Here is a 23,953-nt window from a genome sequence, read left to right as displayed (position 1 = left end):
GACAAAGCAACGAAAAACACACACGGTTATAATAATATTCAACGGAGCATCAAAACTGTACGATGCTGCAATCGTACATTTCCGGAGTCAAATGCTCCGCCTATAGGCTATATAGAGTTTAGCAGCTCTGTTGAATCTTCTTTACACATTCTACAGACACCATAAGCCTTCAAAGACAGATTTTCGGCCGAATGCAATTTTTGAACGAAAAACTAAATAAATAAAAACGAATTTCGGGAGTAACTAAATAAATTTATTTTTTCGAATGAAAACGAAATTCCGAAACAAAATATTTCACTCTGCACATGTCTAGTCAAAAGATGTACTTGCCATTTCTAAAGAAGCAGGTTTCCTTCTTTCGACTCCACTAGTGCGAGTTGTCTTGCAACTTGGAACTGAAAAGTCGCATGACAAGTTGTACCCATGATTTCCTATGAGTAATGTTTATCTGTGCAATTTCAAGTCGCAGCAACTTCAGAGTAATCCCTGCACTACTTTGGTCCTACTTTGATAAGACTTGAGATCCATAGACCTCAAGAATACACAGGCATTGTTTCAAGTCACAACAAAATCGTGGCATTCATGTGACTTTCAGTTTGCAAGAGTGGAAACATAGGCTTACTCTGATGGATGATATCAGAGACATTGTTGAAGAGGAAAGTGAAAAAAAAAAAAAAATTATTATTTTTTTCCTCTCAATTGCCTAGGAAAATTTTATCCATGGTCGGAACAAGATTCTGGAATGCCAGATGTTCCGCTGGGGGTAGACGTGGCAGTGGTTCGTATAACAAAGAATTTAATCTCACCAATCGATAATTCAGCCTCAATTGAGGATCCTTTAGACAGATGAAGAGAGCCCAACTTAAAGGAGCTTACCAAATGGCGGGTAAATGCCTGGAAGCCAGCAATTGTCTTATCTGTATCCAGAGCCCTGTGGGCATGGACCGAAAACATGGAACCAGCTGTAGCGCCCTGCTCCTAATGGGCAGACGCTATTGTTTTTCAGATTTAGTTGTCTGAAGCTGTAGTTGGCTCAGACTAATTTTCTCTAAAAGTTCTGGTTTCTGTACCAGTCCAGCTGGGTTGCACTGGTTCCCACTTGACCGTAAGTGTCGCTGCCACTGCCGGTAAGTGTGAAAATGCAGAAGGCTGGATGTATTGAATACCACCTCTTGCTCGGAAATGGCTCAGTGGGAGGGGTTTCCCTGCTGTGCATTCTGGGAGAAGGTATTTAAGGTACCAACGCCATTTTTGGTGGTTAGTTTTCCGGGGTCCTCTATCCCAACCTCATGGCCCTCCTAGCTTGGGGTCTGTGTCGCATGATCCTGCGCCTCGGGGCCGGCTGGCCCAAGGCTCTGCAACTAAGAGTGTAGGCCTACAAATGTCTTGGGGCCTACTGATCCAGGGGTGGTCCTGTGAGGTATCGTCTGTGGGGAGAAGCCAAGAAAACTGGAGGATCTAAGAGAGGACTTTTCCGGTAGAGGACCGAGCGCAAGGCTGGTGTCTCTGGAGGAGCCTGGAAACTCAGTTGGAGGACGCAACCCGGATCAAAATGAAAGAGTCTGGTACTGTATGGTAGTTCTTTTTAGTTCTTCTTATCGGCTGCTAGGTCAAGTGAGAGGGGCCTATCCGGGGATTGCTGGATCCAGTCTGTGGAGCTGTTTGTCCTCTGGATTTACCCAATACCTCTATCCCGCAATTACTAGCTGCCTGAACTCCCCTTTATCCTCTGGCCCTCTCTTGAAGGACTTTTGTGCTATTCCTGAATAAATCTTAAAAAAAGGACTAAGTGTCAGAATTCATCATCATTTGGGCTACTTTCCAAAGGGACCCCTCAAAACAGAGAGTCGAGCAGGTGAGGTAACGGTAGGCCCAAATAAAACCAGCAGCTCCTTCGGGGGTTAGTGCTACACAGTGATTCATCAAAATGTTCCTAGGGAAAATATAGTCAAGGCTTTGGATGAATTATGGCTCTCAGCAGACTTCACCGGTGAGATGGCGATGGATACAATTCATTACTCCACAAGATCAATGTCACTACTTGTGATAGCCATATGGGTATTGTGGTCAGAACTACGGGCAGCTGATTCTGTGTCAAAATAAAAAAAATTTTTTTATGGTAAATCACTGTTTGCAGTAAGGTTACAGAAAGACATTTCCTGTGTCACATAAGGAAAGTCAGACACGATTCCCTAGAACAGCAGAATTAGATGTACCTGGGGATTCAGGGATGCTTACTTGCGCACACACCCATACTACAACTGTTACAGAAGTATCTGAGATTTTCGGTCAACTAGGCCCATCTACAATTCCAGTCTCCCCTTCGGACCCTGCTCTTCCCTCAGAGCCCTCACGAGGGCTTGGATCACTATCCAAGCTTCTGGGTCTCAGTTCTTATCACTAACCAGACGATATCCTCCTTTTATCAAAAGATCCAGCCCAGATAGTGGAACACAGGTGGATGCTGTGGCCCACATCAAGATACAGTTGGATGGTAAATCATCAAGTCAGCTTTTCTCGTTTAGGCACCTTATTCGGCAGAATCTGAAAAATCTGACATAAATAAATGCTTTATTTTCGTTTTCATTGTTACAACAGTTTGATATAGAATAGGAGATTCAACGTGACTCTGACAATAACAAACTTTGTCTATTGAACCTGTGGTCGAATGTGCCTAACCTTACCTCTATTAGTTCAACATTATATAGAGAAAAGATTTGACAGAGAGAAAATATTCGATATAGAGAGAAAAGATTCTGGAATTGGGTGGGGGAAGTAAAATTAAAAATAATGATAATGATGAATAATGAATAATATATATATATATATATACAGAAACACTTGTAGATGGCCCAGGAACGTCCTCCAATGCCTCCATGTCGCTCTCACAATGGGTTGCTGCCATAATCATTATTATCAGTCACTCACTATCTGACACCTGACACTGTGAGACTTAGACCATTCATTCAACACGATGAGATTAGACAAAGCAACGAAAAACACACACGGTTATAATAATATTCAACGGAGCATCAAAACTGTACGATGCTGCAATCGTACATTTCCGGAGTCAAATGCTCCGCCTATAGGCTATATAGAGTTTAGCAGCTCTGTTGAATCTTCTTTACACATTCTACAGACACCATAAGCCTTCAAAGACAGATTTTCGGCCGAATGCAATTTTTGAACGAAAAACTAAATAAATAAAAACGAATTTCGGGAGTAACTAAATAAATTTATTTTTTCGAATGAAAACGAAATTCCGAAACAAAATATTTCACTCTGCACATGTCTAGTCAAAAGATGTACTTGCCATTTCTAAAGAAGCAGGTTTCCTTCTTTCGACTCCACTAGTGCGAGTTGTCTTGCAACTTGGAACTGAAAAGTCGCATGACAAGTTGTACCCATGATTTCCTATGAGTAATGTTTATCTGTGCAATTTCAAGTCGCAGCAACTTCAGAGTAATCCCTGCACTACTTTGGTCCTACTTTGATAAGACTTATCCTCCTTTTATCAAAAGAATCCCTGCACTACTTTGGTCCTACTTTGATAAGACTTATCCTCCTTTTATCAAAAGATCCAGCCCAGATAGTGGAACACAGGTGGATGCTGTGGCCCACATCAAGATACAGTTGGATGGTAAATCATCAAGTCAGCTTTTCTCGTTTAGGCACCTTATTCAACACCGCAAAAGGGACGGCGTCCCTGCCGTCTCAGAAAGTGTGGGCAATCATTCAGTAAGTAAAGAGAGTGAGGACATGGTCCTACATAACAGCCTCAAACTAACTCAACTTTAATAGGGATTTTAGTCTTTTTATATCCAGATGATCACAAGGACACATGAATACCTCAGGCACCTTTTAGTTATAATTTCTGAAGCAATGGAGCAAACTCTCTATCCCCATATATCAAACAAGTTTGATGCACAGGGGTCTGCACTAGTGGATGGAAATGCCTGTAAAGCCATGCCCATCAAGGCATGTCTTCTGGACCACAGTTACCACATATGCCAATACAATGGGCTAGGAGGCACATTGCAACTAGATGTTGGTTCAAGAGAGATCGCCGTTCAATGCGGCAGACATAATTGCAAATATCCTGGAAATCTAGGCGGCTTATCTCGCATCAACAACATTTGCTCTCTCAGATCAAGGACAAATCAGTTCTGATTCAGTTCTGATTTGGATAGACAATAGAGCTGCAATATCATACATACATCACCATGGCGGAACCAACAGCGGTTCCTTACTAAGGAAAGTGGAACCCATCTTCATTTGGGAGAGGGGAATCTGAAGGACCTTAGAGTAGTCTATCTTCCAGCCCACTTAAACACAGACGCTGATCAGCTATCCCAAGGATTCCCGGATCACGACAAATTGTCCCTACAACCAAAGTTATTCAGTTGGATTGTGGGCCAGTGGACCTTTCCCGAACTCCATCTTTTTGCTACAGCAAGAAATGCCAAGCTACGGAGATTTATTTCACATCTACCTCATTCTTGGGCAGAAGCAACAGATGCCCTGTCAAGTCATTGGGCATGCAATCTACTTTAGGCCTCCTGCCACTAATTCTCTCAAGACTTGCCTAGAGGCGATTCAGTTCGCATTGTGCGCTATATAAGTATTTCATTCATTCATTCATTCACTTGCAATATCAATAATAAATGGTGATAACAGTCCTGCCATATTTGCAGGGAAACCCATTATTCCCTAGGGCAGTGTTTCTCAAATCCAGTCCTCAGGCCCCCCCAACAGGTCATGTTTTCAGGATTTCCCTCAGATGAAACGGCTGTGGTAATTGCTAAGGCAGTGAAACTGATCAAATCACCTGTGAAAAATAATGGAAAACCTGAAAACATGACCTGTTGGGGGGGCCTGAGGACTGGATTTGAGAAACACTGCCCTAGGGCAACATTTCTTAGTGTCCAGCCACCGGTAAATATTCCTCTGATACCTTTTCTTCTGGCTTGAGGCATCACACCCATCAGCATCCTCACAGATTGAACCTTCACATTAGAATGTTAAAACAGGCTTTAATCATTAGGATGTTCCTCCCAGAGTTGTTTCAACTCTGCTCAATGCACAGGAGCCTTCAATGAACAATACAAGTGACAAAGTTTGACATAAGTTTTACATTTTTCAGGAATGGCAAAACTTCAATCCTGATGTACCTTCTTCCTTCCAACTCCTTGACTTCCTGAAAGCAGACCTTGATTTAGGAATAGGATTAAGCAATTTTAAAGGTACAGCTGGTGGCAATCTCTGCTGTGACATCAAGAGATGGGCCGAAGTTCCTTTTAATAATTGAAGTCTTCAACACAGTCAAGAAGATAAGCCCACTCTTTAAAACAAATCTTTTCCACTTGGGATCTCTCTATAACTCTGGAGCCCTTATCCAAACAGCCTTTTGCCCCATCTGATTCAGCATCTTTGTGGAATGTCACTTGGAAACTATTTTTCTTTTTGGCGATGGCATCGGACTGGGAAGTATCAGAATTTCAGGCTCTGGGATCAGAAGACAATAATATTATTTTTTTGTATTCGGATAGAGTTGAACTTAGAACGCTACATGGATTCATCCCTAAGTTCTCCTCTTCCTCTACTATCTCCGAGCCTTGGGCCCTGCCAATCTTTTCAGATCCAATTTTGACCTTCTTCACAAAGTCGATATAACACTATCTTCAAGCCACAACTCCCTTCAGACTTTCATCTAACCTATTTGTAATACTCCAAAAAAAAAAAAAAAGACAGGGGCAAAGAAGCATCATCTGGGGCCCTCCGGCCATTCCAGAACCGCAGTATCCATCATGACTAGTCATGTCTGAATATCAGAGCTTTACAATATCTCATAGGACATGTGGTTCTGCAGCAGCTAGGGAGCCATAGTTTGCAGTTTCCTGCTCTAGTACAATAGTTTAATGGGTAATCCAGTTGGTTAAGAAGGTGTACAGGGATAGGGGACTGGAAGCCCCTCTTCAGTTGGGCTGTATACCACCCAGTTGTTTTCTGCTTCTTGGACGGCTAGAGCAGACGTATCCATCAAAACGATCTAAAGGGTAGCATTATGGTCATCCCTGCATGCGTTTATGAGATGTTAGAGTAGACGGCTTCTCCCAGCATCTTTCTTATCTGTAGAAACTGTCAGACAGGCTATTAGGCTGGCGTGTCCCTATTTTTAATTATTTTACAAATCTTTATGCATCATCCCACCCATTTCAGCTAGTTATTTGTCACAGATACAGTGCCTTGCGAAAGTATTCGGCCCCCTTGAACTTTTCAACCTTTTGCCACATTTCAGGCTTCAAACATAAAGATATAACATTTTTATTTTTGTGAAGAATCACCAACAAGTGGGACACAATTGTGAAGTGGAACAAAATCTATTGGATAATTTAAACTTTTTTAGCAAATAAAAAATTGAAAAGTGGTGAGTGCAAAATTATTGGGCCCCTTTACTTTCAGTGCAGCAAACTCACTCCAGAAGTTCAGCGAGGATCTCTGAATGATCCAATGTTGTCCTAAATGACTGATGGTGATAAATAGAATCCACCTGTGTGTAATCAAGTCTCTGTATAAATGCACCTGCTCTGTGATAGTCTCAGGGTTCTGTTGAAAGTGCAGAGAGCATCATGTAGAAAGGAACACACCAGGCAGGTCCGTAATACTGTTGTGGAGAAGTTTAAAGCCGGATTTGGATACAAAAAGATTTCCCAAGCTTTAAACATCCCTAGGAGCACTGTGCAAGCGATTATTTTGAAATGGGATGAGTATCAGACCACTGCAAATCTACCAAGACCTGGCCGTCCCTCTAAACTTTCAGCTCAGACAAGGAGAAGACTGATCAGAGATGCAGCCAAGAGGCCCATGATCACTCTGGATGAACTGCAGAGGACTACAGCTGAGGTGGGAGAGTCTGTCCATAGGACAACAATCAGTCGTAGACTGCACAAATCTGGCCTTTATGGAAGAGTGGCAAGAAGAAAACGGAAAATTGTATACTCACCTTTCCGTAATTTTCCTTTCCTGTTGCATCTCATGGCAGCATACACCTATGGGTTGTGGCTCCGCCCCCGCAACCTGATAGGACCGTTTAACTATTAAATCTTGAGAGGGCCCCTGCTTCAGCATTCTCAATATATAGATACCTCACCTTAGACGGGTGGGCATCTGTATGCTGCCATGAGATGCAACAGGAAAGGAAAATTACGGAAAGGTGAGTATACAATTTTCCGTTTTCCTGTCGCATCATGGCAGCATACACCTATGGGGAATAACTCGCAAAACTGGGTGGGTCTAAGCAGAAAAAGTTTATTTACAAGGAATGGAGGAATTGGACTGAATAATCGCTCTACCAAATTCCACCGTGGACAACCTAGCGGAGTCCACTTTGTAGTGGGATATAAAAGTACTTTTTGAAGACCATGTGGCTGCCTTGCAGATGGTTTCTGAGGAGACTTTGCAGAAAGCTGCCCAGGAGGTTGCCATTGCCCTTGTAGAGTGCGCCTTTAAGCCCTCAGGTATCTGAGCTTGATTAGAAGAGTAGGATTTCTTTATGATTTTCACAAGCCATGCTGCGATGGTGCGGGAAGTAGCTGCCTGTCCTCTTCTGGAGCCATGAGGGATGACTAGGAGGTTTTCCACTTTCCTGAAGTCACTGGTCTTCGAGAGGTAGGCCAGTAAGTTCGATTTTACATCCAGTGGATGAGGGTCGCCCTGCTCTGTAGAAAGAGTGGGAAGGCATATTTCCTGATTAAAATGAAAGGAGGAAGCCACTTTGGGGACGAAGCGGTCTGGAGGTTTCAGAACTACCTTGTCTGGGTAGATGGTAAGGTATGGTTCCTTTGCCATTAGTGCATGCATTTCCGACACCCTCTTGGCTGATGTAATCGCTATCAGAAAGGTGATTTTGAGGGTTAGATTCCAAAGGGAAGCTTTTTCAACTGGAAAGAATGGATCATGGGATAGGAAGTCCAGTACTATCGAAAGATCCCAAGTTGGAAATGAGGGCTTTCTGGGAGGTCTCAATCTTAGACAAGCCTTCTGGAATTGAGAAATAAGAGGTTCTTGAGCCCATTTCACCCCCGTTATGGCAGATAGAGCTGATACGTGTACTTTCAAGGTGCTTGAACCAAGACCTTTGTCAAGACCTAGCTGAAGGAACTCTAGTACCTGAGCAACTGTAGGGGATGAAGGGTCCCAGGCTTGTTGTTGTGCGATCGAGAGGAACTTATCCCAGATTCTCTTGTAAGTGTTATTAGTGGTAAACCTTCTGGCTTGGAGAAAGGTGTTTATCACTTTGTGGGAGCATCCGTGAGCTATGAACCTAGCCCTTTCAGTCTCCATGCTGTTAGGTGTAACTTCTCCGGGCATGGATGGAGGAATTGACCTTGAGAGAGTAGATCCGCTGTCACAGGGAGCGGCAATGGTTCTGCTGTGCTCAGTTGGAGTAGGGTCGTGAACCACGGCCTCCTCGGCCAAAAGGGCAGGACTGCTAAGACTGTGGAACTTGATTTCCTGAGTCTGAGTAGAAGCCTCGATATGATTGGAGTTGGTGGAAACACGTAACCTAGGTGGAAATTCCAGTTGTGTTGTAAACAATCCGTGCCTTCCGCCGAAGAAAAGGGAACTCTCGCCAGGTACCTCTGACACTTTGCGTTGTTCGGAGTTGCTGCCAGATCGATATCCGGAACCCCCCAAGTCCTCGTTATCAGAGAAAAGGCCTGACTGCTTAAGGCCCATTCGTGGTTGGATACGAACTGTCGACTCAAGGTGTCTGCTATCTGATTCTGGACACCTGGCACGTATGTTGCCCTGAGACTGGTTAAATTCAGTTGCGCCCATTGGAAGACTGGTTGGACTTCTTGCAACATGGAGCGACTCCTGGTGCCTCCTTGCCTGTTGATATAGGCCACAGCCACTCGAATGTCCATCTTTAGTAGGACATCTTTTCCCTCCAGAAATGGGCTGAAGGCTAGTAGTGCCTGGAATGCTGCTTTCATCTCCAATAAGTTGGAAACCACATCGTGTGTCCTGAATGGCCAACAACCTTGGGCTGCATGGTGACGATAGTGTGCTCCCCATCCTTCCATGCTGGCATCCGAGGTGACTACTTCTTGAGAGAGAAGGACTAAGCGTTTGCACCTCTTCAGATTGTGTGGTTTTGTCCACCATGATAGCGATTGCTTCACCTCTTCCCGGACCACTATCGGCTGGGTCATTGACACGCCGTTCCATTGTTTGAGGAATGATATTTGAAGAGGCCTGGCATTCCACTGGGCCCATTGTACCATTGGGATAGTTGCCGAGAATGACCCTAAAATACTGAGACATTCCCTGGCGGGGATGGTAGTGGCCACGAGTAGTCTCTTTACTTTCCGGATTAGGATAGGAACTTTCTCCTCCGGGAGTTCTACCGTATTGAGTCGGGTATCCAGCTCTGCCCCCAGAAAAATCATTCGCTGTGTGGGATTTAGACTGCTCTTTCCCCAATTTATCAGCCACCCAAATTTTTGCAGGGTGGAAATTAGGATTGCACGATGAAGTAGGAGGGAATCTCGGTTGTCGGCCAGGAGAAGGATATCGTCTAGGTAGTGGTGCACCCTCAGGCCTTGCTCCCTTAATAGGGCAATTACTGGCAGTAACACTTTTGTAAATGTTCTTGGAGCAGTGGATATTCCGAACGGGAGACTTTGGAATTGGAAATGTTGATGACCTACAACAAAACGGAGAAATTTCTGAAATGAGGTGTGAATGGGAACGTGCAGGTAGGCGTCTTGTAAATCGATGGAGAGCATCCAATCTCCTATGTTGATGGCCTGGAGGATTGTTTGCAGACTCTCCATTTTGAATGCCTCCACCAGGATTCGGTGATTGAGTTTTTTTAAGTCCATGACAGGACGTAGGTCTCCTGTTTTCTTTTTTACCAGGAATAGAGGAGAATAGAATCCTCTCCCTCTCTGTGGTAGAGGAACTTCCCTTATAGCTTGCTTCTGGATTAGGTCCTGAACATATCCGTTCAGTATTACTCTCTTTTGGTGAGATGATGGTATCTTTGTTATTTGGAAATGGTCCCTTGGGTGCTTTCGGAACCTCCATCTGTGTCCGAATTGGACAGTCGCCACTGCCCATGGATCCTTTATTGTCCCCGCCCATACCTGCTTGAACAACCTTAGCCTGGCTCCTACTACAGCTGGTTGGGCGGGCGCACCTTCAAAAAGACTTTTGATCCCCTGAAGTAGGGGTCTTGGCTTTCTGGAGCTTGAGGAAGGATGATTGAGGGTTCTTCCAGTTTCTCCTGTACTCCTTGCCAGGTCTATAGGATCTTGCCTCCCTATATTTGTCTGGGAGGTTACGTCTGGGGGCTGACGGTCTTTGCTGTTTAGATCTTCTATCTGAAGGGATCAGACCCGATTTTCCCCCGGTAACTTTAGAAATCGCAGAATCTAGCTTTTCTCCAAAGAGATTTGCTCCGTCAAAGGGAATCTTGCACCAGTTCGTCTTTGAGGATGGGTCTGCAGACCAGGGTTTCAGCCAAAGTGCCCTTCTGGCCATTACTGAGCTCAGCATTGCTCTAGATGTAGATTTAATTATATCTACAGAGGCTTCTGCGACAAAGTCGCCTGCGAGAGATAGTTCCTGTAGGGCTGAGATTACCTTCTCTTGTTCCCCTCCTTCTGACACCAGTCTCTCGGTATTGGCGGACCAGTTGGAAATGGCTCTACCGACAGCTGCTAGGGCCACAGCTGGTCTGCATGCGCCTCCTGCTGATAGGTAAGATCTTTTCAGATCTAGGTCAATTTTCCTATCTAGCACATCTTTAAATGTAACCGCATCTTCGATTGGAAGTGTCACATGTCTGGCAAGACGCATCAGAGAAGAATCCACCACTGGCGGGGTCACTAATGGAGTGACACTAGGCTCCTTCAGGGGATAAAGTTTTGTTAACCTGTTAGTTAGACTGATCTTCTTATCCGGCTTTTGCCATTCCTCTTTAATCAAATCCTCTAGTTCCTCAATAAATGGGAAGGTCTCAGGATCTTTCTTGAGATTTGGAAAATATTTCCTCAGCTTCTGAGGAGTTTGTTTCTCTTCCACCCAATTGATCGCTTCCTTCACTGATTTAATGAAGGGTTCAACTAATGCAAAGTCGAAGCCGGTAGAGGCGTCAATGTCATCATTATCTGACAAGGGATCTGACATCCTTGAAGTGGAGGGAACAGCAGATGTAGTGCCTTGCAAAGGTCTGCTAGTTTCTGGCCCTGCGATTTGGAGGGGCAATTCAGTGGCTGGAATACTAGGATCTAATTCCCTGTCTTTTGTTGCTTCATTGAAGCATGAACGACAGGCCAGCTTATCTGGGAGTGCTATTGCGCCACAAACCCAGCATGAGTTTCCAGAGGGATGGAGACTTTGAGCGCGAGAAGAATGTCTGCTAGTAGGGGATCTTCTGTGGTAGGAGTGTCCATGTCGAGAGTAGGACCTTGATCGCCTCCTCCTGCGATCTCCGCTCTCTCTGCGCCTTGAGCGGCTTCTGCTATGGTCTCGGTCCCGCCTATGACTTGAGCGGCTTCTTCTTGAGCGCCTTGAGTGCGATGATCTGGATGACCTGATAGGGCTGTGCAATTTAGACAGCGTTAGTGACAGGCTCTCTTTTTCCTCTTCGTACTTACCAAGTTGACCCCACTTACCTAATAGGCTGGCGATGGTCTGCTGGGGCAGCGGCCTCCATGAAGAGTGAATCCTAAAAACGAACGGAAATCAGTGTGCAAAGACAGATAGGGAGATATGCAAGTTGCAGAAAAAGAATTTTAGAAACGAAGGGACTGACCTGAGATCCGAAGGGAACGATATGTATATGAAAGAAACGATCGGAATGACGAAAGACGATCTTGGCCGTGAAGCAGCAGCAGCCACGGTACACAAAGCAAAAATTCCATTTTTAAACCCCGCGCCAACGCCGTCGTAACGTCGACGTCATCCCGCACATGCGCAGAAATGTCCCACGACGTTCGGCTCCATTTTGGAAAGTGGCAAACCGACAAGACAACGAGGCACTGAACGCCAGAGCATGTGCAGAGGAGTTCAATCATCGGCGCCCGAGGAGCGAGGTTCTACAGAGCTTGACAAGAAAGGAACAGAAAATACCTAGAAAGTACAGGTTAGAGGCCGCTGCATAATAAATCTGTTTAAGATTTGTAAAGATAAATAACGATACCCCTGAGACCATCAGAGTGGGGATTCCTCCATTAAGCTCATTTAGAGGCTGTACAGGTAGGACTTCCACCCAGGAGAGGCTTGAACCTGGCTGGGGCGATAGCGGTAAGGGGTGATGTCCGGTCTTCTCAGGTGAGGAAAAAAAGGAGAATGCTGAAGCAGGGGCCCTCTCAAGATTTAATAGTTAAACGGTCCTATCAGGTTGCGGGGGCGGAGCCACAACCCATAGGTGTATGCTGCCATGATGCGACAGGAAAGCCATTTCTCAAAGATATCCATAAAAAGTCTCGTCTAAAGTTTGCCACAAGCCACCTGGGAGACACACCAAACATGTGGAAGAAGGTGCTCTGGTCAGATGAAACCAAAATCAAACTTTTTGCCCACAATGCAAAACGATATGTTTGGTGTAAAAGCAACACAGCTCATCACCCTCAACACACCATCCCCACTGTCAAACATGGTGGTGGCAGCATCATGGTTTGGGCCTGCTTTTCTTCAGCAGGGACAGGGAAGATGGTTAAAATTGGGGGGAAGATGGATGCAGCCAAATACAGGACCATTCTGGATGAAAACCTCTTGGAGTCTGCAAAAGACCTGAAACTGGGACGGAGATTTATCTTCCATCAAGACAATGATCCCAAACATGCAGCAAAATCTACAAAGGAATGGTTCACAAATAAACGTATCCAGGTGTTAGAATGGCCAAGTCAAAGTCCAGGCCTGAATCCAATCGAGAATCTGTGGAAAGAGCTGAAAACTGCTGTTCACAAACGCTCTCCATCCAACCTCACTGAGCTCGAGCTGTTTTGCAAGGAAGAATGGGCAAGAATTTCAGTCTCTCGATGTGCAAAACTGCTAGAGACATACCCCAAGCGACTTGCAGCTGTAATCGCAGCAAAAGGTGGCTCTACAAAGTATTAACGCAAGGGGGCCGAATAATTTTGCACGCCCCGCTTTTCATTTTTTTATTAGTTAAAAAAGTTTCAAAAATCCAATAGATTTCGTTCCACTTCACAATTGTGTCCCACTTGGTGATTCTTCACAAAAAATAAAAATGTTATATCTTTATGTTTGAAGCCTGAAATGTGGCAAAAGGTTGAAAAGTTCAAGGGGGCCGAATACTTTCGCAAGGCACTGTATGGAGGCACCAGGAAAACAGAAAATTGTTTCCTACTTACCATAATTTTATTTTCCTGGTGCCTACAATCCCACCCTTGGTATGCTATATTATGTAGAATTCTGGGAGTGCACTAATCCTTTTCTTTTATATTATTCACTGGTCCTGAGGGAGGAGCCAAGGCGGAGCTTATCACAGGTATGCTGCCATGGATAGGCACCAGGAAAAGAAAATTACAGTAAATACGATACAATTTTCAGTTTTTTTTTTTTATTTGTTTTTTTTCCCATTTTTGGATAGAGTAACCCAGTTGAAGTCACGGGAAGTGATAGGATACGGAGACCGGAAGTGACGCCTACACCCGAGCTCGTAGTCTGCTGTTATTGTGTGACTCACCTTGCTGTTTTGTGAGTAGTTTTAAATTGTTGAATAAATTCACTAAATTTTAAATTTACTACACTATGGTCGTCTTCATATCTATTCCTTGAGCAACATCTGAATCCACCTATGGAGCAATTATATGGATGGTGATACCAATAGGAGTATCTGAAGTCCCCCTCCTGATTCCCTGTGTGTCTCTGAAAAGGCTATAGATATGCTGTATACCTTACAGCGGTGAGGTACTGTAATTACCTGGTGTGCCTAGCAAACACGGTGAATCACTGAAGTGGAGAAAGAATTTTTTTTTTTCTGCACGTTGCAAGCACTAAGTCACTTTACTTCTGCATTTGATACCTTCACTACAATATTCACCTAGTTGGACTATTGTGTGTGTTTTTTTTATTTTTTTGCTGTTTTTTTCTGTTTTGTTCATTATATGCACTTAGCACTTTATGTGTTTGATCATTTTGTTAATTGTTTATGCATATATACATTGGTTATGCGGTTTATATACACTTGAGTAATTTTATATATACACTTGAGCACCTTAGTGGGGGTTAGTCCTTGTTATAGTGGACTAAGTCACGTTTAATATATGTTGTTTGACACTTCAATTTTAGGCTGATATTTTTTGCCTTGGCTTTTAGATACACATATATGAAGATTTTATATATATATATATATATATATATATATATATATATATGTGGTTTCTTGGCTAGTCCAGAGTATATCCATACGTGCTATAAGGGGACAAAGGTTTTATATCATAGTTTTTTACTACTTTTTTCACTTTGGTAGCGCAGCACTATTCTTTTATTATCTATTTAATTCACATGAGAGTGTGTCTCGTGCAAGATCTTGCTGCATCCAGTAATTAGACCCAACCACCTTTTACAGATCAGGAGCCCTAACAAACACTTATTTTTTAACCACTTACAGACCGGACCATTTTGCTGGTCAAAGACCAGACCACTTTTTGCGATTCGGCACTGCCTCGCTTTAACTGACAATTGCGCGGACGTGCGACGTGGCTCCCAAACAAAAATGACGTCCTTTTTTTCCCACAAATAGAGCTTTCTTTTGGTGGTATTTGATCACCTCTGCGGTTTTTATTTTTTGCGCTATTAACAAAAATAGAGCGACAATTTTGAAAAAAACGCATTATTTTTTACTTTTTGTTATAATAAATATCCCCCAAAAATATATAAAAAACATTTTTTCCCTCAGTTTAAGCCGATACGTATTCTTCTACATATTTTTGGTAAAAAAAATCGCAATAAGCGATTATTGATTGCTTTGTGCAAAAGTTATAGCGTTTACAAAATAGGGATATTTTTTTGGCATTTTTATTAATAATTTTTTATTATTTTTTTTTTACTAGTAATGGCGGCGATCAGCGATTTTTATTGTGACTGCGTCATTATGGCGGACACATCGGACATTTTTGACACATTTTAGGGACCATTGTCATTTATACAGTAATCACTGCTATATAAATGCAGTGATTCCTGTGTAAATGACACTGGCAGTGAAAGGGTTAACCAGTGGGTGGCAGTGTAGGGGTTAAGTGTTCCTAGGGGTGTGTTACTAACTGTGGGGGGGTTGGGCTTTAGTTTAGTGAACACTGATCTCTGCTGCAATCACATGGAGCAGAGATCAGCGTCACTAATTGCTAGGCAGAATGGAGAAATGCTGTTTACAACGGCATTTCTTCATTCGGCCACTCCGCGAGACGATCGCGGGTATGCCCGCAGCAATCGAGTCCGCAGGACCCGCGACCGGACTCACGGGGGTCCCTACCAGCGCGGGAGCGCGCCGCCGGCGGTGCGCTCCCGATGGCAGGGTGGCAAATTTAAAGGGACGTACAGGTACGCCCATTTGCCTGCCCATGCCATTGGTCGGCAAGTGGTTAAACATCGTCTATGGAGATTTTTAAGGGTAAAAGTTTGTCGCCATTCCACGGGTGGGCGCAGCTTTGAAGTGTGATATGTTGGGTATCAATTTACTCGACGTAACATCATCTTTCACAATCTAAAATAAAAAGTCTCACAATCTCAAAAAAGTGATTTTCTAGCAAAAAAAAATGTTTTTAACTTGTAAACACCAAATCTCAGAGGCTCAGCCTCGTTAATTACTCGCCTTACCTGGTATTTGTGGCATTTCATTATTTACTTCCTTCTATGAATTGAGTTTAACGCCTTTTCATGTGGTATTCACTGAGTGTTTTCAGCGTTTTGCGGTAAACATGTCAAAATAGTATAAAGCATTGACAGTTTCAGGATCGCATGCTATATTTAGGATAAATGTGTCCGGACACCTAAATATCGCATGCGATCTGCTGTAGTCAATGGAGCCCTTTGTGTCATGTGATTCAGTTGAGATATTCTTTAGTGAATTGAGCCCTAAAATACTGGCAAAAGCTTAACACAAGTTTTCAGATTAAATGAGTAAACCAGCTCATTGCGTTAAGATTTTCAAGAAGAAAAATCTCTACTTCCTTCATTGAGGGTCTTTTGCCCCAGGAAATGTGCCTGGTTACTTACACATTATTAACACTATTTCTGAATGGAGAAAAAAAAACATTTTTGTTTTTCTCTAGGATGATTCCTAGATTGGAATCTGGAGTCCAGACACTTTGAAGAGTCTTGGGATGAAAGCCTCTAACTCAGGGATCTCAAACTGGTGGCCCTCCAGCTGTTGCAAAACTACAAGTCCCATGAGGCATTGCAAAGCTAACAGTTATAAGCATGACTACCACAGGCAAAAGCATGATGGGACTTGTAGTTTTGCAACAGCTGGAGGGCCACAAGTTTGAGACCCCTGCTCTAACTCCATCTGTCCACATATTACTGGATACCAGCTGCCTGACTGCGCAGGTTTATACAACATTTTTAGGCAAGGCGCTTTGTCTGTGGTTGAGAGCTCCTTCCCCTGGAGATAAGCTTCTACAGGAGCAGTAGGTGTATGGAAAGACAATACCCGGACCTTAAAGCGGGATTCCACCCTAAAGTGGAACCTCCGCTGATCGGAACCCCCCCCCCCCCTCCGGTGTCACAATTGACACCTTTCAGGGGGGAGGGGGTGGAGATACCTGTCAAAGACAGGTATTTTCACCCACTTCCGGGCATAGACTCCCACGGGAGTCTACGCCATTTCCTGCCCTGCCGCGCTGTCTGCTGGGACACACACGGGTCCCAGTGACAGCGCGGAGATTTCCGATTGCGCGGCCGGCTCGCGCATGCGCAGTAGGGAACCGGGAAGTGAAGCCGATTCGCTTTACTTCCTGATTCCCTCACCTCGAATGGCGGCGGCAGCAGCCGAGGCCCGAGCAGTCGATCGGCCTCGGCTGCCGGCATCGCTGGAACCCGGGACAGGTGAGTGTCCATTTATTAAAAGTCAGCAGCTGTAGTATTTATAGCTGCTGGCTTTTAATATTTTTTTTTTTGGGCGAAATCCCTCTTTAAAGAGAGGTAACCAGATCTTACCAAGCTTAGGCCTGAAAGCAATATTAAGAGACTTTGGGGTTGATTTACTAAAAGCAATCAGGCTGTGAACTTTGCAAAGTGCAGTTGCTCCAGAGCTTAATAAATGAGGAAAAATTTGCTTTGCAAAGAATACCCAATCACATGCAAGATAAAAAAAAATGCATTTTTCTTGCACATGATTGGATGATGGAAGTCAGCAGAGCTTCTGCTCATTTACTAAGCTCTGGAGCAACTGCAGCCTGTGCAAGGATGGCAGAATTGCAATAGTCAAGAGGCTGCAAATGTATGTTCTGTTGTGGTGATGCGCAAAAACTCTGTGAAGGTAAACTTGTGAGTTGTTTTGAACTTTACTTTTAAATAAAAGTGTCTCACAAGCCTTGAAAATTTACTTCCCTGGCTTAACCAGAGTTGATGAAAAGCACAACATACTACATTTGAATGAAACCCCCACATTTAATACATAGTTTCTTTTAAGTGACCCATGAATAATGAATTTAACGAACGACTAATGAAGTTCAAGTATCAGACATTTCTTCCTCCTCACTGTGGATGACTTGAGAGGTGTGTACTTGTAAATTGTTGTAGTGGAATTGACCTTAAGATTTTCCAGCCATGTCCACTGGCCTTCCTAAACACTGGCACTTCACGTTCTAAAGACTGAAGTCCAGGCCTAGACCGTTCCATGCTTTCTCGTGGTATGTCCACAAGCCACATGTGAAGCACTTTGTATCTTCACTGTTTCCTCATGTAGCAACCCACTTGGTGTTTCAGAAGTCTTTAATTGCCCATATGGGGTACTTGGCGGTTCATCTGCCTCAGTGGGAAGATGTGACTTTACAATTTGGTCTTCCTTAAATCATTTAGTGATTCCTTGTTGGATTATTTGTTGTCTTCTTGTCCTTGGAAAGCTTCCACATAACGACGGATCTTCTGTTGATTGAGGTCTTTTCTTACCACCACCCTGTAGAACCAGAAGATTAGGTTAGAGCGTGTTGTGTTTTGAGGAAATTTGTTGAAAGTAGAACTATAGGCAAAACTTTTTCACTTCCTATCCCATAGTCAAACAGGAAGTGAAAGTGAATCCCTGCAAATTAAAGGAATTCCTTGGGGAACCCCAGGTCACCAGAACTAGTGTACCTATTGGAAGATAATACTTTCAGTTTCAATGATAATGGTAAATAGAGAAAATAGAGAAGGTGGATCTCCCTAATGAGGACACAGACGGCAGTAAAAACTGACAGGAGTTCGATTCACGCTATCCATTATTAACCACTTGAGATCCGCGCTATAGCCAAATGACGGCTACAGCACGGATCTCCTTTTCCGGGACGACGTCAATAGACATAGTCCCGTGCACGAGCGCCCTGCGCGCCCCCTGAGGGGCGCGCTCTGTGATCGGCGAGTCTACGAGACTCGCCTGATCACCGATCCGTGCAAGGGGTCGATCCCGACCCCTTATCACGTGATCAGCTGTCAGCCAATGACAGCTGATCATGTGATATAACGGAGCCGGTAATCGGCTATTATTCCTCCTCGCGCTGACAGCGCGAGGAGAAAAAAAAAAGCTGATTGCCGGCGGCCGTGATCGGGACATCAGTCCCGATCATGGCCAGCCCTGTTAGTGACCACCTGCCCCCTGCCAGTGCCCACCTGCCCCCTGCCAGTGCCACAATAGAAAAAATAAAGGGCCCCCCGTCAGTGCCACCCAGCAGTGCCCACAGTGCCACCCAGCAGTGCCCACAGTGCCACCCAGCAGTGCCCACAATCTGCCTCAACATATCCGTGCCCATCAGTGTCATCTACCAGTGCCCAGCAGTGCCGCCCATCAGTGCCCAGCAGTGCCACCTATCAGAGCCACCTATCAGTGCCCATCAGTCCCATCTACCAGTGGTACCTATCAGTGCCCATCCATGCCACCCATCCGTGCCACCCATCTGTGCCACCCATCCATGCCACCTTATCTGTGCCCATCTTTGCCCATCAGTGCCGCCTTATCTGTGCCCATCGGTGCCGCCTTATCTGTGCCTATTAGTGCCGCCTTAACTATGCCTATCAGTGCCCACCAGTGCAGCCTATCAGTGCCCACCAATGCAGCCTATCAGTGCCCACCAATGCAGCCCATCAGTGCCCACCAGTGCAGCCTATCAGTGCCGCCTCATCAGCGCACTTCAATGAAGGAGAAAAATTACCCGTTTGCAAAATTTTATAACAAACTATTAAACATGATTTTTTATTTTTTTTGCATCTTTTTTTGTTTGTTTAGCAAAAAATAAAACTCCGAGCTGTAATTAAATACCACCAAAAGAAAGCTCTATTTGTGGGAAAAAATGATAAAAATTTCATTTGGGTACAGTGTTGTATGCCCGCGCAATTGTCATTCAAAGTGCATCAGTGCTGAAAGCTGAAAATTGGTCTGGGACTGAGGGGGGTTTAAGTGCCCAGTAAGCAAGTGATTAAGAAAAAAAAAAAAAGTTTTGCCCTAAGTCATACTTTAAAAAATTCTACAATAATTTGTTTCATCTCTTCTCATAGTGCACGTGTCTACAAGCAACTAAATATGTAATATCCATGAGTATGGCTCTAAAACAAGTAGAATGTAGCAACCCATACCTATCAAACAATCATTTTTAAATTACTGGTGTACTGAATGTATGCTTATTTGTAGAGAGTGCAGAAACCCCTGGTACCATGGCAAAGCCAAACTTTCAAAATCAAATACCCCCTTAATAAATATTAAAAGGGGATTTCTTGTTCTTGTAATACCAGTAGACATAAATGACTGGACTGAGCAATGAGGATCTTATACAAAAAAAAATCCCCAACCACAGTTATAATGTGTGGATGCACGCAAAGACATGCACCAACATCTAGAGTAGCAACAAAGATCCTATCCATCCTTCTAACAATGGCTTTGCAAAAGCAGAATATACAGCAGTGGCAGTGCGTCCATAAGGGCGCACGGGCACTGCTCCCTCTCTTGACTTGCCGATTAATGGTTTGCTGACCCCCAGTTTACATTTAACTGTGAATAAGGGGCTTAGAATTATTGCTCCCACCGCAGCGTGTGCAGAAATATGCGCATTCCATGTGTTTTTTTTATATGTGAGTTTACATACGTATGTACACTACATTGTCAAAAGTATTGGGACACCTGCCTTTACACGCACATGAATTTTAATGGCATCCCAGACTTGGTCCATAGGGTTCAATACTGAGTTGGCTCACCCTTTGCAGCTATAACATCTTAAAATTTTCTGGGAAGGCTGTCCACAAGTTTTAGGAGTGTGTCTATGGGAATGTTTTAGCATTCTTCCAGAAGCACATTTGTGAGGTCAGGCACTGATGTGGACAAGAAGGCCTGGCTCACAGTCTCCGGTCTAATTCATCCCAAAGGTGTTCTATTGGGTTGAGGTCAAGATTTTGTTCAGGTCAGTTAAGTTCGTCCACCCCAAAGTCACTCATCCATGTTTTTATGGGCCTTTGGGATGCATTAGAGCAGAGACTGCAAGCCAGGACTTCTCGTCCAACAATGCCTGACCTCACAAATGCGCTTCTGGAAGAATGGTCAAACATTCCCATAGACACACTCCTAAAAATTGTGGCCAGCCTTCCCAGGGAAGTTAAAGCTGTTACAGTTGCAAAGGGTGGGCCAACGCAATATGGAACCCTACAGACTAAGACTTTATTTTTACTTTTCATTTTTATTTTTATGTAATTTTTCCCATTTTGTTACCTTTAAAATTTTTCTTTTCATCCCATGCCAAACTTACATACTCCCCCTCTCAACTGTAAAAAACGTTCTGAATTGCCACACACAACCCCCCCCCCCCCCCCCATTTTTTATCATCCATCTTATGACTGTTCACTAGCAGCTCCCACCAGCGCTCCATCCTCCTCCTTTTTTACAAAATTTGTGGCCAGCCTTCCCAGGGTAATTAAAGCTGTTATAGTTGCAAAGGGTGGGCCAACGCAATATGAAACCCTACAGACTAAGACTGGGATGCCATTAAAGTTCATGTTCAGGTGTCCCAATACTTTTGATAATATAGTGTATGTGGGGGTGAGGCAGGCTGAAAACATTTTTTGGGGGGGGATTTAAGTGCTTGGGTGTACCTTTTTACCACTTCTTTTTTTTTTTCTCTCTCTTATCGTTAATGCTATCACATAGGTGACCAATAGCCCATTATGTGATAGAATTTTTACTTTAACAGCATCCCTTTATTAATTTATCAGGGGTCTATCAGACCCTGATGTCTCCCCTGCACTCCACACAGATTGCAATCAATTTGCTCCTTCCCTGGCCTCAGCGGTTAGGGAAAGTGACAGTAGTTACCAGAACTGATGAACAGAGTTCGACGGGAGATCTTTAATATGGGAATAAACATTTGCTGGTTTCTCTCCACCCTACCCGGTGAGACCCACCATGATTGTTCTGCACTGGTGGGTTTGATGGACGCCGGGTCACTTCCACCTGAAAGCCAACAGACGGTATGCAAAATTTACACACACACTCTTGGCTTCTGTAACAGCTGGAAGTGTGCAAAATGTCCTGCTCCCAACGTGTTAAGAGTTAAAACACATACTGAAGATCTCCGTTCAGCAAAAGAAAAAAGTCAGCTACAGCAATCAAACTCACTGTAAGTACCAACGGTCTCCTAATCCATATTTTCCACCACAGAAGCCCGATCGAGCCCAGAGGAATCTTGGGAGCTTTCTCTCCAGCCTCACTGTGGTTGCAGCAACCTGATATATAGAGAGGCAAGAAAAATGTCTTTATTATGATGGTGAATTAACTTGTATAATACACTTCAATTAGATTTTTAGAAATAATAAAACAGGACACATATGTATATACTGTATGTCCAAAGATTCTTAGTTATCAACCCTTATTCTACCTGAGCTCTCCACAGTTCATCTCTCTCCTGTGCCACCCTCCAGTGTGTGTCTCCCACCATGGCAATCAGCAGATTCAGCATCATGAGGTTGGTGAGGATTGCGAAGGAAAAATATAAAATATGGAAAATGTTCGGAAGGTTCACGGCATAGTTGGTGGGGGAGTTGATGACATTGAGGAACAACTCAAAGGTACTAAAAATAGACATGAGGTAGTCATAGAACCATCCAAACTGGTCAGGATCTTCTGTCTGGAAGATGATGTAAAATGCTGGCAGAAAGAAAACACAAACAAAGGGATTGATGAACATGATCAGTTACACTTTAATATAGAAGAAGAAACTCCATTTTAATTTAAAAGAAAAAAAACTGTTTTAAATATTGGCTTACATGCATTCTGGTGCATCAATACATGGAAGCTGCATTGTAGGAACAAGGGTTCCAGAGGTCACAGCCAAGCCAAGGCTCCTGCAGGGATAGATTCCGTTCTCTGCAACTTTCTACTTTGCTCTTCCCTTGACGTTTTATCAGTGCAATCATGTATTTAGGGATTTGTGTATCTGTTCTATAAAGCTTCCATCATTTAACTAAACAAGTACTTGTGACTCCGACCTTCAATATCCCCACTGCATGTTTTTCAGTTTACTTTACAGCCAGTTGGGATTAGTCCACTAGGCAGTTTCAGGCTTGGATGGGAGGTACTCAGTGAGCAGATGCGAGTACCCAGCCAAATTAATTCAATTTAGGTTAAAGTACCTTAAAAACAAAAAATGCCAGCAGGTATGGTATTGGTGGAAGAGAACTGATATACTTTAAAATCAGTTTTTGTTAAAGAGGACAAAAAATAAAGGTTACAATAAATAAAGTGATGGGGGGGGGGGGGGTTGTCCCAAATCTATGACAAAGTGCCCTGATTAACACTGTAAGCATTTAGGTGAATTGAAATTATGCAGATCACTGGGTTATTTATACCATCAAGATATGATTTTGAAATTCCTTTCTTGATGTCTAGTAGACCTTGCGAGTTAACAGCAAGGATTTATTCTAATCCGATGGAGAAATGTGTGTACCAAGTTCTTTTTCCCATTTTGATAGAAAGAATGAGGCCTGGGGATTAAGATCTTGAGGGAGCATTTTATATAACATAAACAGTACATGGATTGGTTGCTGCTCCTGTAAGAGAAGACTCTCAAATCCAGAAAGGGATCTTTGAATGGAAAAGAAAATTATCCCACAAACTATAATATGTACTGTATACTACACATGAATTCCTCGGAAGCTCAATTTGGTACATAACCCATGCTTATTCTCTCTGAGGCGTCACTCATCTTCTGTGACATACAAGCTGGGTCCTTAGGATACCCCGTGCCATGAGTTGGACCCAGCATTGAGGTTCTAGTCGCTAGGGAAAGAGCCTAGGCACATAAGTCCTTTCACTAACAGGGCCCTCCATCACCTTTGCCAAGTCACACCACTCCTTGGCTGGCTGGTTACGAATGCACTCGACACTAGTACTGTAATTTTCGGCAATGCTAATACAGCCTTCTCTATTTAGCTTCACTGCACATTAGACATCTGTACTGCATCTTCATCTATCTCATATTGTCCCTGGGTGTGAACCCTGTTCTGTGATATGCCAAGCTTGCATGCACACCTTTAAGATTGTCCTGAAGTGGTGTCAGACCAGGCAAAGTTTTATATAACAACAAAGTTCTTTACTGAAGTTAGATAAGTATAACAAATAAACATGTTTCCAGCATATATTCCTGTACAAGGTCTTCTAAATGCCCCTTGGCGTCCATTAAGTATTTTCCTGAGAGGTAGTGAGGTTGATACTTCCCAAAAAGCCTGGAAAAAGCTG

The 23,953-nt window shown here is 43.7% G+C and overlaps 1 protein-coding gene across 1 annotated transcript in view; it reads right to left on the bottom strand.

The window, feature by feature from the left end:
* Nucleotides 1-17,632: 17,632 nt before the first annotated feature.
* LOC143930644 (transient receptor potential cation channel subfamily V member 6-like) overlaps nt 17,633-23,953 on the bottom strand; it is a 100,265-nt gene continuing 93,944 nt past the window's right edge. Inside the window, exons 14-16 of the mRNA XM_077455139.1 lie at nt 22,095-22,363; nt 21,836-21,942; nt 17,633-18,160 (exon numbers count right to left, since the gene is read on the bottom strand). Coding sequence (XP_077311265.1) covers nt 18,079-18,160; nt 21,836-21,942; nt 22,095-22,363 — 458 coding nt within the window. The 3' untranslated portion in view covers nt 17,633-18,078. The remainder of the gene's footprint in view (nt 18,161-21,835; nt 21,943-22,094; nt 22,364-23,953) is intronic.

The sequence above is a fragment of the Lithobates pipiens genome, unplaced genomic scaffold (genome assembly GCF_037356315.1).
Source record: "Lithobates pipiens isolate NorthernLeopardFrog02 unplaced genomic scaffold, aLitPip1_a1.2 Scaffold_25, whole genome shotgun sequence".
Taxonomy (NCBI): Eukaryota; Metazoa; Chordata; class Amphibia; order Anura; family Ranidae; genus Lithobates; species Lithobates pipiens.
The sequence above is the reverse complement of the archived record's forward strand: the minus strand, read 5'-3'. Positions and strand labels throughout refer to the sequence as shown.